Genomic DNA, 15,428 nt, shown 5'->3' on the forward strand with positions numbered 1-15,428 from the left:
GCAACTGCCTTGTTGCCCAGAGCACGGAGTTGTTCACATGATGCTGGGTCACACGACAGAGGAGGCATCAACTGTCAAAACAGAGAATTCCGGTCCTGCTTGCGGGTTCAAACTCAGTGAATGGTGGCGTGGAAGAAAGGCCTGGCCGTCAGCCTCCATGACTAGTGTTGAGCATTAGAGCCAAGAAGCACCTCTGGAGAACCTGTTTCCACCCTGAGACACGTGGCCCTGTCATGAGTCAAGCTCGAAGGGTTTTCCTGGTTTTGTGACTTTCGGTCTGGCAGGGGAAGCCTCTGGGATGGACCCTGGGTCTCAACCACGGGGATCAGGCGTGCTTAGGCCCAAGTATTGTGGGTTCCTGCTGAGGGGCACGGGGCCAGATGCAGACCTGCTCTCCCCAAGTGTGTGCAGGACTCCGGTACAGGAGCTGAGCTGGGGGTGGGCGGATGACACAGCTACGACATAGCTCCCAGTCTTCAATTACACACGGGCTCCCACTGCTCTTGGGCGATTGTCACTGAAGCCGTGGCCTGTGTCTTCCCACCACAGCTGCAGGAGGCTGCAGGCAGCCGCAGCAGCAGCAGCCCCAGGCTTCTCTGAGGCTCGGATTCTGCACATACAGGGCACACCCCACCCTCCTTTCCACACAGATGTCAGCCTCCTGTGACCTCTGTGTCCAAGGAGGCACCCCAGAAGCCCTAATTCCTGGACATGAGGTATGGGGCAGACCCACGTTGGTTAAGGGTGCATTCAGAATGCACCAGCTTGCTCCAACTCTTCACAATACAATCTCCTGAATGTGGGAGCAATTTACACCATCCACCACCACCACCAACACCCCAACCCCGCCAGTTGTGTCCCCAAAGCTGAAGAACCTTAGCTTAAGGTCTGCTTTTAAGAGAGCTGTAGGTGGGGGCAGAGGGGATGCCACTCCCACCATGCTGTTGTGGCAGGGATGTAACTTGGGGCACAAGGTAGGCTCCTGTGGATCCCTCCCGCCCCCTCCCACCAATTCCCATGGGCAGAGGTACATCAGCCAGCCCAGGCACTCTCCCCTGAAAGCTCCATTCCAAGTGATGCCGGACCCCTGCCCTCAAGGGCCTGGCCAGACCTCTCCCCCTCCCAACAGAGACCCTGCCTGCCACATTACTTAAATAATCTTTATTCGTCGTGCACTAGGAAAGATAGGACTGTATCAAACACTACTTCACAGCAAAGCCCTCGGTTGGGATGTGACACACAGGGCTGCCGGGATCTGGGACCGTCCCAGGGACGCCACCTCCAGGGCTGGTGGCTGACCCAGCCTCAGGAGCCGTGGACACAGTGCAGGGTGCTGCCCCTCCCACAGAGGCACAGGAAGTTGGCAAGGGAGCACGCGGACTGGAGGAAGGACGGAGAGGGGCTGTGGGGGCAGTGGCCAGGGGTGGGGTGTGGGGGTCCTGCCCCAGCACCTCCAAGGTCGGAGTCCACCCCCTGGGGACCAGGCAGCATAGGGTAACCACTGACCTCTGGCAGCAGTAACAGCCAGGTAAGCAAGGTTGGCCAAGCCTGACTCCTTTGACTCCCGCAGGCGGCCCCTCCCCCTCTGCCCCCTCCTCCACCGGCCCCGCCCTGGCCGGCCACTGAGGTTCCAGAGGGAGCAGGGCGGGGCCGGCCCTCCAATCCGAAGCCTGGCCATCCCGCCCGGCAGCAGCAGGCTCCTGGGTGTGGCTCCCTCGGGGTGACAGGGGCAGCTACGGGGTCAGACATGCACAGGACAAAACACGGAATAACGGAGCCATGCAGAGACCCGGGCGTGAGGGGCAGGACCTGGGAACGAGGCGTGGTCATAACGCCGGCCCAGTGGTCGAGGCTGGTCCGTTCACTGGGGTGCTGGGCTGGTGGGGAGCCCCGTCTCCTCGGGGATGGTCTCCAGCATCTCACTCTGCACGGCCTGCGTGATGAGGGCCAGCTCCTGGCACAGCGTCTCGTGGCGGTAGCCCACACGGATGTCGGGCACGTTGGTGCGGCGGATGTCGTTGCCCTCAGGACCCTCCTTGGTGTAGTTGGGTCCCAGCCAGTGGCTCTTCACCTGAGGGAGTCGGAGTCGGGAGAATGGGCAGGGCTGCAGCAGGCTGGGATACTACCCTAGGGGCTGGGCCAGGGCAGGAGGAAGGGGCCTCCCGGAGCAGGCGTGCTAGGGGCAGACGCAGGATGTACCTTGTGGGAGAAGCCGCTCATGAGCACGCTATTGCGGGCCAGCTCACACATGTCGCAGGAGCTGAGCTTCCACACCTGCGTGGCGATGCTGTACTCCTCCATCAGAGGCTCCTGCACGGGAGAGGCGGTCAGTCAGGAGCCTCCGACGGCTCACCTGAGTGGGGGGCAGCGCCAACCCTGCCAGGCCCCAGTGCTGGGCACCTGGAGGTCCCAGCCCCCTGCAGGGCACTCACCTTGGTGAAGTGAAACTGCAGGGGGTCATCAGTGGACAGTGAGACCATGAGGCCACGCGACAGGTACTCGGGGAGCGGGTTCCGGTGGTAGCTGAGAAAGAGGCTGTTGTTGCTGAGCGGGGACATGGCGATGCCAATCTGGGCCAGGTAATACAGGTACTGAAGCACTGGAGCCTGGCAGGCAATAGGGAAGCCGGCCTGTGAGGTGGCCTCCAGGCTGGGAAGGACATGCTGACTGTGGGGCCCAGCCAGGCCACCCTGCTGGGTGGGGGAGGAAGTCCAGGTTGGGACTGCTGTGCAGAGGGGCACTGGGAACTGGGTAGGGGGAGCTGACGGGGGACAGGTAGGTGGGGACGGCGCTCACCTTGCGTAGCAGCAGCCCGTGGGAGATGTTCTCAGCCAGCATGAAGGCTGACACCAGGTGGTGGATGGGCCCAGCCTCCCCGCAGTGCGGCCTCAGCACAAACGTGTGGAAGCCCCTCTGCCTGTGGGGGGGGTGGGGGAGGACTGGTCAGATCCTAAGTTTGGGCTCCAGGGCCCCAACCTGTGGGCCTGCCCTCCAAGCCAGTAGCACTGTGGGCCTGCCAGGCATAAGAGGGCAGGGTAGCTCTTGCTATGTGCATGTGCAGGGGGAGGGGGGGGAAGAGGGGAAGCGACAGAGCCCCCAGGTCCAGAGAAGGACATACACAGTACAGGTGGGAGGATGACCAGTGAGCTAGGGCTCTGGTGGCCCCAGCCAGGCCAGGCCCAGAGCAAAGCCAGGTCGGGGTGTGGGGGGAGGCCAGCCAACAGCAGAGGGCAGACAGGCACCTGCGCAGGTGGTTCAGTGTGACCATGTTGGCGAAGGTGTAGTAGAGGTAGTAGGAGTAGGGTGGGTTGTCCTCCTCCACCCAGGCCTCGGGGAGGGGGCTCTCCATGTTGAAGACGTGGTTCTCTGGCTTGGACTCGTCGTCCACGCTGTCAAAGCCATCCACCTGGCACAGGACCCTGAGGTCAGGCCCAGAGCCGTGAGCCAGCTGGCTGGCTGCCCTCCACCCCAGGCTGCCCACTCACATGCTTCAAGAAGAGATGCAGCTCCGGGTGGCTGGCGGGGTGCACGGTGGCCTCGAAGAGTGGCATGAAGATGTTCTCCAGCATCTCCTGGAAGTTGGCCAGCTGGCCCTTGGTTCGATACACGTCACTGCAGGGGACACACACACACAGGCCAGCAGGGTCAAAGGTAACACAGGGCACACAGAACCCCAAAGGAACCATGCAGAGCCTTGAATGGCCCCAGGCAGGGGGTAGAGGGCTAGTGGGGGCCGTGGACTCACACCCCAGGGACACTCACAAGAGGCGGGGCACCTGCACAAGCCAGCGCACGTTGGGCGAGTGCACGCGGTGCATCACAGCCCAGCGCGCCAGCTTGTCCCACTCGTCCCTGGAGCGCCCGTAGATGGACAGCCGCAGCTCAGCATTCTGGTATTTGCTCTCCTCCAGGTCCGACATCACCTCCTGGGAGACACGTCGTGGGCAGCAGCTGTCAGAGCTGGTGTCCCTCCCACCCAGCCACCTCACAGCGTGCCCCTCCCACAGGCTCAGGACAGCTGCTGCATGGAATCTGGTCTACTTTTGGTACGGAATCGTCGGAAACATCTAAAAGCTGAGCCTGCCTCCCTGCGCCGTGGCACAGGGTTCAGAGAGCATCAACTCTGTGCTTGGCGGGTTAGGAATGAAGACGACAAGACGAAGCAGGTCGCCCAATGCATACACCCCGGTAGGGCAAGCCATTGGTAAGCACACACATCGTAAGCACAGTAGGATGCTAAGCATCGTAGATAACAGGAAAAACAGCAAGATCACACCAGATATGTGGGTGGGGTCGGGATAGCCTCTCAGATGGAAAACACTGCTCTGGTATGAGATGACCCATGTGATAGTGCTATGTCAGCTGGGCACTGAGGGGTGGACGACCCACCCGGCGAGCAAGGGCAGTACAGGCTTCTTTTGCCTTACTCGCTCATCTGCAGTGAACTGTGGCGTGAAGGCTACGTACACTTGATCACTACAGATGAGTAAGTAAGCACAAGTAAGCCGGTGCTTACCTTGCTTACTGGGTACTCTGACCCTGTGTCGGGGGTTATAAGTTTGAAAAGGTGCCATGGTGTTGGGAGAGGCAAATGCCAGCCATACCGAGAGGCAGGATTTTTGAAGTGGTGAAAAACGTGTGTATTTATTCACGACAGATTAATCACTAAACACAAGTAAGCCTGTGCTTACCTGGCCCACTGAGTGGTCCCATACTGACTACGGTCATGGCATGCTGGCTGTATGTATGTATACAGGCCCTGACCCTGGGGCACAGAGGCCGGCTCGGCAGCTGCTCCTCTTTACCTTGATGATGTGAGCAAAGTACTTCCCAGAGACCCTGTTGTCAGTCTTGATGAAGATCTCCCGCAGGACGGACTCCCCAATCGGGTTGTACTTGGCATTGAACTTGTCAAAGCGATGGAAGGTATTCCTGTCCTAAGGGAGATGGGCAGGCCTCAGTCACCCACCGGCGGCCACATGACCCTGCCCCTCCGCCCAGGGCCCAGGGCCCAGGGACAGACCGCGTGCACATCGAGTGTGTCCACACTCAGGTCGTAGGCTGTGAGGTTCATGCTCTCGAACACCTCCCGGAGCGTCTGCTCTCGGCCCTGCTCCACGTGCACGATCTCCTCCAAGTGCCGCTTCATGGCCCGCTTGATGAAGCGCAGCAGGTGCTTCTGGTTCATGCAAGACGAGGCGTGGATGTGCGTGTCCACCTGGGGGGAGCAGGGGGTGGTGAGTGGGCCCGGGATCCAGGAGGGGGAGGCCAGGCCAAGGCACAGGGTCGGGATGCAGAGGGCCCCATGGGGATGCCCACCTTACGGATGTTGTAGAAGTCCCGGTGGGGCACCTTCTTCTGGGCAGCCAGCTCCTTCATCTCGTTCAGCAGCACATGCATCTGGAACTTGGAGCTCAGGTACTGCAGCCGGCGGTAGCAGAAGGACTTTCTGGGCAGGAGAAAGAGCATGGCAGGGTAGCAGGGCCCAAGGGAGGTGCCTGGGGCTGCAGGAGGGCTCAGGGACTAGCCAGGGAGAAGACTCATGAGAGCTAGGGTGGGTGGGGGGCAGGGCTAGGGCCAGCAGAGGGCTCACATGGGGCCGTTGATAATCAGGGCCATCAGCACATTGACATCAGCCACGAACTCCTGCAGGTCAGGGTAGGGCAGGTCCAGCTCTGCACAGCTGACACAGGGGGAAAGCAGGTAAGGAGAGTAGCCGGACTCAGCCCCCCATCACGTACCAGGTCCTGGCACAGTCCTCCCCCCATCACACACCAGGCCCCAGCATTACCCTCCCATCACAAACACACTGGGCCCCAGCCTGACACCCCTGGCCCAGCCCCTATCTGAGCACCCCCAGCCTCCCTCGCCCCCCCCCCCAGCACACACTGGACCTGGCCTCTTCTCCAGCCCCCCTTGGAGGCCCCAGCACACTCCCCAGGCCTCTTACTGCTCACTAGGCTCCCGGCTGGTGTAGACATGTACCACGCCCTGCACCATGCGCAACCCGAAGCCCAGGTCCCCGGGCATGGTGCTGGGCTCCCAGTGCTCATACGGGTGCTGGTCCAGCGCAGGAGGGTGCACTGGGGCATCTGCGGGTCGGGGGAGTGAGTAAGTCCAGGCCTCTCCCAATCTTCTCTAGCACCCCCATTCCAAGCAGCATGATGAAGCCCAAGTGCTTATCCAATCCCCTCTCCCCCAAAGACTCTGGGGAGGGGGAGGGCTGTCAGAGACCCTGGCAGGGCAGCTCCTGGCCCTGCTTCAGGTCCCTGCACCCCTGCCCCGCGCCCCCAAGAGGCTGTGCAGAGCCTGGCGGGCAAGTAAGCAGCCAGGATCAAGGCTCCAGGGCCCCAAGCCCAGGGTCCCCGAGGAGGCAGGGCACTAAGAGTGGGGCAGGGATGGAGGTCCCACCGGCAGGCACAGGGGTCTCGGCCCCTTGCTCATAGGTCCGGGTCTCCAGAGGCTTCTCGGCCAGCTGCTGCAGGTGCCGGCGCGTGGTGGGGCAGAAGCTCTGCAGGGACAGGGCCATGTACTTCTCCCGGATGAAGAGGGCTCGCACCACACTCTTGGCTGCATCCAGCAGGTCTGTGAAGGGCACCTGGAGGACGGCCTGAAATCGCACCCCCGCCTCGATCCCAGACCCAGCTTCTTCTTCCGGAGACCCTAACCCCAGACCCGCTGACAGACAGCCTGTCCTCCAGCCAGGCTCATGCTCTCCCTCCCTGCAGGCCGAGCTCCCCGGGACCTGCGCATGGGCCCATGGCCCCACTCACCCCACACTTCTCCTCCCCAGAGATGGTGACTCGCTGAAACTCCCGCTCCAGTGGCCCGTCCCGCTCACGCAGGCCCCAGTCGCCCTGGCCCTCACTTTGCTCCTTGTAAAGCCTGCATGGGGGGGAGGGGCGATGGAGGTCTCCCAGCACGCTGGGGGCAGGCCCCCCCGCTAGCCCCCGCCCCCCTCCAGCCCCCTGCCCTCCTCACTGTAGGTTCGAATCACTGTCGGTCTTCAGGAAGTCCTGCTTGGCCCGAAGCAGGATGTCTGGCTCCAGCCTAGAGGGAAGAGGGCAGGCCGATACCAGGGCAGCCCTTGCTGCCTGGTCTGGGTGCCGCGCATGACGGGCACAGAAAAACCCTGTGCCGCGGGTGCTGACCTGGCCCCACTTTGGAGGAGAGAAAACGGACCCTGAGTTGAGCAAGATGCTCCAGGCCACGGTGACTGGGGGCAGGGCGGAACGCTAGTGCAGGCAGCCTGACTGCCAAGCCCGCGCCAACCACTGCCCTGTGCTGCCTGCCCTGAGGTTAGGGGCCTAGGGGTAGCAGGCAGAGGGGCGCTGGGAGAAGAGTGGAGGGGTGGAGGTGGGTCGGGCGCTCACTTGACATCCTGGCTGATCTGCCGCTCCAGACGCTGCCTCCGCTCCTCCAGCTGCTCGATGGGGCTCTCCTCCGGGAACTCGTAGGGGGCACTGCGGAGCTCACTCTCCGCCAGGGAGCGGCTGAACAGCTCCTGGGGGAGGGAGGGGAGCCCACAAGGGAGGGTGGGTGCCAGGGCTAGCTGGGTGTGCCCTGCAGCCTGGGGCGGGAAGGCGGGGAGCGGCGGGGAGGGGCACTGCCAGGAGGTACCTCTGCGATCTCCTTGCACTTGCCGTCCATCGAGGTGCGCAGGTCCAGGGGGAAGTGCTTGAGGCAGGGTGCGGGTCCCGGCAGGGAGCGGGCAGACTGGAGTGGTGGGGCGCCCAGCCCGGCCCGGCTCTCTGTAACCAAAGTGGAGTTCAGGGCCAGCACTGGGGTGCCCCTGGAAGCTTGGGCCCCTGCCTGCCCAGAGGGAAATTGGAGAGGGCCCAGCATGCAAGTCTGGGAGTCTAAGGAAATGAGGCTTGGGTGAGATCTTGAGTCAGGCTGGGACACATTGCTCTTTGGCCCCAGGGTGAGGAGACCCTGACTCCTGACCTAGGCCTGCTCCAGCATGGGAACCTGCCCTGAGCTGACAGGCAGGCAGGCACACACAGCAGCTCATTAGGGAACCCCAGACCATAGCTCCAGGCAGGTAGGCCAGGACCAGGCCTAACAGACACTCCAGCAGACCACAGGGGCAATGCCAGTGGCCACTCGGCTGACCTGGGCCCAGCCCTCAGGGCGGAGCGGACCTGTTGGGCAGCAGGAGCCTCTCCTGGGAGGCCTGCCCTCTCCCCCAGGACCCCAAGGCTGCCAAGATGTGGCCTGGCCCCAGCTGGCCACTCCTATATTGGCCGCCCCTCCAAAGGGAGCTGCCACAAACATGCAGTGCCACTCTGAGGCCCTAGGTCACAGGAGTCTCCACTGAGGGCAGATGGCCTGGGCACCCGCTGGGAGGCTGCCGGGGAAGGCCTTGGAACTGAGCTCCCAGCCCACCCTCAGGGACTGTCCCTGACTCTTCACACCCAGCTTGGCTCTTGCGGCCAGGTTTGGGGTGCTCCCCTCAAGCACACTCTTTTCCCCTCTCTACTCTGGCTTCTGGAAGGATTGGGGGTTCATCTCGGAAGTCCATCTTAAAAGTCTCCATGCCCACTTCCCTGGTTCCCAGATGGCCAAAGGAAGTGGGGGACAGGGGAAGAACCACCCCAAATCCAGGGCTCAGCCCCCTACCCCAGCCCCTCCCTGGGCCCTACCTGCAGAGTTCAGGGGCTCCCGTCTGCAGCCCTGTGCCCCTTGCCCAACTGCCAGCTGTGTGAAGGAAGCTGCAGCCAGTCCCCCAGGACAGCTCAGGGGGCCGGCACGGGCTGTACCAAGTGCAGCAACCAGCAGGGGAGACCCTGGGATGACGGAGAAGCCCAGGGGGCTGGGGGAGTTCAGGGGAGCCCAGAAATCCGTCAGGAGAACCCTCGTAGGGGATCAGGGCCTTAACCTCCACAGTGCTAGGGCCCAGTCAGATGTGGGGCCCCCAAGGGGGAGGAGCTGGACAGGCTGATAGGAGCTGGGCAGGCTGGCAGGGAGGAGACCCACAGTGGGCAGGGCCTGAGTGGCCAAGAGGTAGCAGTCGGGCTCAGCTGTCCCCCACGCAACCTCTGGGCCCAGCCCCCTCTGGGGGGACTGGCTGGCAGTCAGAGCCGTGCAGCCAGGGAGGCTTCCCTGCTGCCCAGCTTCCTGAGAGCCAGTGTATGGGCCCCTAGACCCAGGGCTCTGGTCCCAAGCCTATAGTCAGGGACAGGGCACACTGCCCAGAAGAAGGGTCTAGGGAAGACTGGAGTCTGCCTCTATTCCCACTTCCAGGCATGCCTCTACTTCTCGAAGCTTCAGGCCCTCCTCCATAAAAACCAGGGGTGAAAAGAGGTTGCCCTCACCCTGCTCAGTCAGCTGAGTCAGGTTCTGCAAGTGTCCCTAAAACCCCAGACCAAGGGGCTGTGCCAATAAGACTCTTGGGACCCTCAAAAATCCACATGTAGCCCACCCACTGCCAGATTTGGAGGTGGAGAGAGGGAGGGGGCAGGGCAGTGTCTAAGTCAGGACAGAGAACTTGGGTGGGGGGGGAGGGTAGTCAGGAAGGCCACCAGAAAACAGGCCCCTATCCTTCCCCTAGGATGTAAGATAGAACTTAAGGTCCTTGGTTGCCCCAGAACCCTGATTCTATCCACCTTCTCCCTCAAATACAGCCCCAGGCCACCCCCAACCCCAAACCGCAGCCTGGGTGGGCAGGATGAAGCCAAAGGCCCCAATCTCAACGCCCTCTCCCTCTGGGGTGGTCGGAAGCCCCACAACTCTTATGAGGGGGACAAGAGCAGGTTTTACCAGCCAGAGCCATCCCACATCTGCCATGGGGCTGCTGCTACATTCTGTGGGGGTAACCTCCACACTTGGGGGGTCAGCGGGTGTCAAGACCTAGGAAACTCAGCTGTCTGCTGGACCCTTCTCTGGGGTCCTGGCCATAGCATGAGCCACACCCACCTGGAGAGGCCACCAGGCTGGAGGGGGCCGACCCCATCAGAGCACAGCTACTCCAAGATTGTGCTCCACCCCCTACCCCCTAGCCCCTTCCCAGGGTCTTGCAATGACCAGGAGCTCCCTGACTCACTGCCAAGGATGTGAAGAAGAGTAACAGATTGGCTCACCATGTGCCAACCCAAGGTCTCTGGTCCAGCCCTAGCCCCGGGAGATACACCCTCTGCCTGCTGCCCTAGACCTGGGCACAGAGAACCAATGCGGACCCTCAAGGCAGTGTAGGCCCCCAGCCAAGCATCTTCAATGGCATACACAACGCAGATGGGGGGACACTCAAGCTGTAGGCACAGACAGCTGTTGGGGGGTGGGGGGCCGCTTGACAGGTCACCAAGGTGGAGATGGATTAGGGCTCAGTCCCCAGGGCCAGCAGGCAGCCCCTAGCAGGCAGACTGGTCAACTGAACCCTTGAGAGCTGAGGAGGCACCTCCGCTGTGCTGCCTGCTCCAAATAGTGCAGAGCTGCCTCCAAGGATGGAAGCCAGACCAGCGGGCGCAGGAACATCCGCAGTACCGCAGCTGAACCCCCGAGGGTCAGACTCAAGGAACCCAATCCCCCTGGGGGCTCACACACAAACCGGAATCCAGCAAACAGCCACACAACTGAGCCTCCCAGATCCGGGGTGCCCGCTCGAAATGGCAGACCCCCTCACCACCCCAGCCAAGAGGTTCTAGGTCTGGGGTCCCCAGAAGAGGAGCTAGCTGCAAGAGCTGAAGCCTGCCTGGGAAGGCACAGCTAAGCTGGCCAGTCCGAAAGCCAGCTGTCTCCACACACTCCCATTCTATTCACACACACGCATACACACAAACCGTTCACAAGTTGACACGTGTGCAAACACACCTCCTGCTGCACCCACTCACGCCCACTCCTTGTTCCAGAGAACAGGATCCCGACACAGAAGCCGGACATCACCACCCCCATTCTACCCACACGGCCTTCCAGACAAGCGTCCCTACAATCGAGGGGGGGTGGCAGCTCCACAGGGAGGGTGCCCCCAGAAGGGACGGTGGTCTGCTCTAAAGGTGGTGAGCAGAGCAGCGCCCGAGGCCGGCCAGGTAGCACCGACTCACTCACCTGGTCCTGCAGCGGCAGCTTGCAGGCTGGACCGCTTCTTAAAGGGATATTTGGCCTTGGGCTTGCCGGGGCCAGAGGGATAGGATGCCATGGCTGGGGCGGCAGCGACAATGGGGGGCAGTCTGAGCGGCTCCGGCAGGGGCCTCGCTCGGCCACCTCCAACCCCTTCCTCTGCCCCGCCCCCAGCGGGAGTGACTGATGCAGGAAGCAGAGGCCTGGCAGGCGGAAGAGGCCCTGGCCTTGATTTCTGATGTTGTCTTGGCAACCTCAGGGAGCGGGGCCTCCATCCCGCCCCTGATCTCTCCCCCACACTCCTCCTTCTCAGTTCCCGGAGTGACGCGGTAGATGGTGGCGGGGGGGCCGGGGTGGGGGTGGAGCTGGGAGTGGGTGCGGCGAGAAAACAAGATGGGAAAGGACCAACCCCCAGCTCTCTACCAACCCCTGCAGGCACCTTCAGCCCTTGCCAGGGCTCCTGAGCAAGGAAGCCAAAGTCCAGGTTGGCTGGTCCAGCCAGCCCGGGAGGGGGAGGGGGGGGAACCGCGAAAAGATAATAAACAGGAATCCAGTCCCTGGCACCCAGCTCAGGACATCTTCTCAGGGCAGGCGTCCTGGAGTGCTCCCCTGCACACCGAGCCCCTCTGCGGGCAGAACTCCCGTTTATTTGTGTCTGACCCCCAGCTCCGGGGGTGGCCCAGCTCGGGAGGAGGGGGCCAATAGAACGGTGGCGAACCAGCCCGGTAGGGAGGGGCCGTCTTGGGAAAATCCCACTGGTGGAAGAAGCTGCTCTCTGGGGGTCCGGGAAGGAGACCTCAGCTGCTTCTAAGGTTTCCCTCTCTGCACACTCAGACAGTCCTTCTCAATTAGGAAGGGGCTAATTAGCTTGGCTAGCTCCTGGAGGCCCCCCACCCCACCTCCTGTCACTCTGGCCACAGCAATGTCCTGGAGAGCCCCCTGCTAACACAAGCACACGCACACGCCCGCACTCACCTGAGGTCATACTGAAAGCCCCAAGGGACTCTGGGGTGGCTCCCCGAGAGGGTCTGCGGAGCCTGGAACCCGGGTCCAGACCGCCCTCTGCTCCAAGGGTCCCTCTCTGGCACTCAGTGGGGCAAGTAAGGCAGCCTTTCAGAATTGCTAAAGTGCGGCGGATCCCCAGCGACCTCAGCGGCTGGAATGGCCTCGGGAAACCCCGGCGTCCAGGCCCCCAGCCCCGGGACTGAGCCGGTCAAACCACGTGCTCCGCCGGGAGTCGGACCCGGAACTCGTGCAGGCTTCTCCACTCTGGTTATCCGAGGTCCGGTCTGCGTACTCGGAGTGGGCGCGCGAGCGCCACGCAACAGGTGCGACCCCACCAGAAGCCCGCACGCGCCGAGCTGGTCTGTGCGGTCCCAGGCCCCGCCCCCACTGGGCCCGCCCCCGCCCCCGCCCTTCTCCTCTTCCCAGCGCCACGTGGCCAGCTTCCACTCACCCTGGTCTTGCGCGGAAACTGTGTGCCAGCTACCTCGTCCGTGTGAAACGGGATGGGATCGTGCAAGGGTTATCGTGAGGCTTCAACATAAAAATCCCTTGGCAGGGGCTTGGCACAAGGTCCGGCGTCCAGTAAGGTCCTATAGGGTAGTCCTGCATCAGAAACGAGGGCAGTGGGTTTGGTGTGCGGGTATTATCCCGGACTTCACTCTAAGCAGGCGTGGTAGGACAGCGCTCCAATTGTAAGTCATCTGATTTCTTTTGACAGGTGTAGGTAGACCGGGGGTGCGCTGATGCCCTGGCTCCCCTTTCCACGTTTATTTCTAGTAAGTGGTGGTTGAGTTTAGGCCCTGTAGCTAAATGACCCATGTCCAAAATCAAGGTCCTTCACTGAGCTACCTGATGCGGTTGGGCAAGTTATTTGCGAGCTTTCATTTTGCCTGTAAACTGTAACGAGTTGGCTTCCTTTTAACTTGAGTTTTTACAGAGCAGATCAGTTTCCCATCCAACGGTTCATACACAAGCCATTGGTTGCAATCCCCACAACGTAACTCTCATCCCACTTCTGCCTCAAGCTCCAGCGTCCATTTGACTTCCTGCCTTCTGAGCTTTACATCTGGGCAGCTGACGCCCTTTTGATCTCAACTGGTTTTATCTAGTGACGAAGATGAATGAGCTAATAAATATAACGTGCTCAGAGCAGAGCCGAGCCTGGAGTTATTACCACCCTCGTGTCCTAGGCCTTGGCTCTCATCGGTTGATTAGCCTGCCTCTAAGGAAGTGAAGTTGGACTGTGGAGGGAGCTGCAGATATACCACCCCACCCCTGCCATATAATTAAGTATATCAGCCACTGAGAATGGGCTTTCTATGAGACTTATCAGTTTCCCACTTGTGAGTCCTTTGCCCACACAGCTGTTTATACTGAAGCTGTTTTATCCAGATCCTCACTTGTCATTAGGCACACTCCTTCCCAAACTTCCTCCTCCACCAGGCTGCATTCTGGATGCCGAGTCTAGATCCTGCTCTCCACTTACATCTGGCACCACCTCCAGTGATGCCCTGCCTACTTCTCCCCAGCTGGGACAAACCAAAGCACATGGCCTCCACAGCCATGAGGGGAGTGGGGAGATGTTCCCCTCATAAGGAAACAATAAAAGGAAAAAGAAAACAAATATTGTATTTTGCTTATCAAATTAGCAAGGGTCAAGGGGAAAAAAATCCAAATGTTGGCAAGGATATGGTGAGATTGGCACACCCATCTCAGAGGGCTCAAAAAGTTCCTGGCAAAATCCCAGGGTCTGTTCATTCCACTTTCCAAAAGCTTAGACTATGTCATCGAGTGTCTTAAAAAGGCTCACTTTGTTTGACCCTCAAATTCTACTCCCAGAAAAGTACTCGGGGCAGCGAGGGAGTGGAAAAGTTGCCAGAAAAAAAAGTATGAACAAAGTTGTTCAGTACCACAATGCTGTTAAGACAGGAACATTGGAAATTTAAAGGTTCAACAATAGAAGGAATGGGGTGAGGGTTCCCACAGTTCAACAAGTCCTCAGCAGCTGTGGGGGAAGCCAGCCCCCCACAACTAATTACGGGTTCAGTAAGCGCAATTGTACGGTTGAGATACATATAAAGATTATAATAAAGTCATAGAGAATGAGAGAGAGAGTAAAATGAGGGAGTCAGACACACTTCATGGTAGCATGCTCACCTGGCCATGATCCCAGCAGCAGGTCCACAAACAGCGCAGGCAGAGGGGACAGGAGGAAGACTTATTACTAACTAAGGCTTATATACCTTTGGGGGCGGGCATGCCCCCTAATTACAAGTAAAGACATACGTCACAGGAAGGGGTTGTACCTTAGGCAATGCAAACAATAGGAGGGGGCTATACAATGGGCATAGGCGTAACAGGAAGGGGATGAGCTAGGGGTGTACACAATAGGAAGGGGAGGAACTATCTAGATTCATGATGGCAGCCTAACCTTGGTCAACCTTGAGTGGGCTTGACATCCCTGGACTCTCCTTCAAGGAAACAATCTACTATCCTTATCAGAAGGGAGTGAGCCCTACTTAGGGTGGGACAGACTATACCGTCTGATTGCTCTAGATGGCTGATAACCCTCAGGGAGAATAACCCCTGACCTACTTTTGTTGACCCCCCAAGTGTACAGTCATTTACCGTGTGTAGCGAGCAGCTAAGTTTGGCATATATTTGGGGGAGGCAACTCCGGAGAAATTGTGGAAAATGATAAAGACATACAGGCAGACAGTAGGGCACAGAGGCTCTTTGTCCCTATATCAGGAGCAAGAGAGTGAATGTATTTTCCAGTGGGTACATATAATGGGGCTTACAGATCTGTCAAAAGGCATGCAGGTCACACAGCTAACGTATCACATAGCCGATGGGTAATATAATCGGGTGTCACAATGAACAAGCAATAAAATGGCATTGTCTTGACCTAGTGCTAGTTGACCTTGAACTCCCCTGAGCCCTCCCAAGGAGGTTGCTACATTGCTCTCATCTACAGATAACCTTCAGGCACAGTGGACAGCCAGAGGCAAGGATGGTTGATCTTTCACGGTAGCTCCTTTATGACTCTCCTTAATGGAGGACTATTGTGGGGGGACATTATTCGGCCTGGAGACCTGGTCCATTTGAAAACATTTCTATCTCGGAACAATGAGGATTTCTCAAAATAGGGCTAGTTTTCCACACCTGTGGTTGCAAGGGTAGAAATAAGGCCAAATACACTCTACCAAGTCCTCGGTTTACCACTGGAGGGGTGTTTACATTATGTTATAAGCATATAATAAGATACCAAACACCAAAAACACCAGACTCACTCATCAGCCCCTATTGGGCAGGGTAGTGCTGCCCTCCTGTGCATTTCCGACATGGTAACTCTTTTTTTTTTTTTT

General features: G+C 59.7%; 1 protein-coding gene across 2 annotated transcripts; it reads right to left on the minus strand.

Moving 5' to 3' along the window:
- Positions 1-1,141: 1,141 nt before the first annotated feature.
- Positions 1,142-12,384, minus strand: AMPD2 (adenosine monophosphate deaminase 2). Of its 2 annotated transcripts, none has more exons than XM_045292069.1 (18): positions 12,031-12,384; positions 7,621-7,751; positions 7,374-7,504; positions 6,982-7,050; positions 6,774-6,885; positions 6,412-6,598; positions 5,951-6,092; positions 5,594-5,683; positions 5,320-5,449; positions 5,024-5,218; positions 4,806-4,937; positions 3,763-3,926; positions 3,486-3,612; positions 3,243-3,406; positions 2,797-2,917; positions 2,433-2,606; positions 2,200-2,310; positions 1,142-2,071 (listed from the first exon to the last, which is right to left on the minus strand). In XM_045292069.1, the coding sequence occupies exons 1-18, from the start codon at positions 12,038-12,040 to the stop codon at positions 1,862-1,864; spliced, it is 2,400 nt and encodes a 799-aa protein (XP_045148004.1). In that variant the 5' UTR covers positions 12,041-12,384; the 3' UTR covers positions 1,142-1,861. The 2 variants fall into 2 exon arrangements, with proteins under 2 accessions (XP_045148004.1, XP_004699265.1); XM_004699208.2 differs by lacking the exon at positions 12,031-12,384 and adding an exon at positions 11,044-11,289.
- Between the last annotated feature and the right edge of the window lie 3,044 nt (positions 12,385-15,428).

Source organism: Echinops telfairi, unplaced genomic scaffold (assembly GCF_000313985.2).
Source record: "Echinops telfairi isolate 266 unplaced genomic scaffold, ASM31398v2 ScPeMD7_443;HRSCAF=831, whole genome shotgun sequence".
NCBI classification, from domain to species: Eukaryota; Metazoa; Chordata; class Mammalia; order Afrosoricida; family Tenrecidae; genus Echinops; species Echinops telfairi.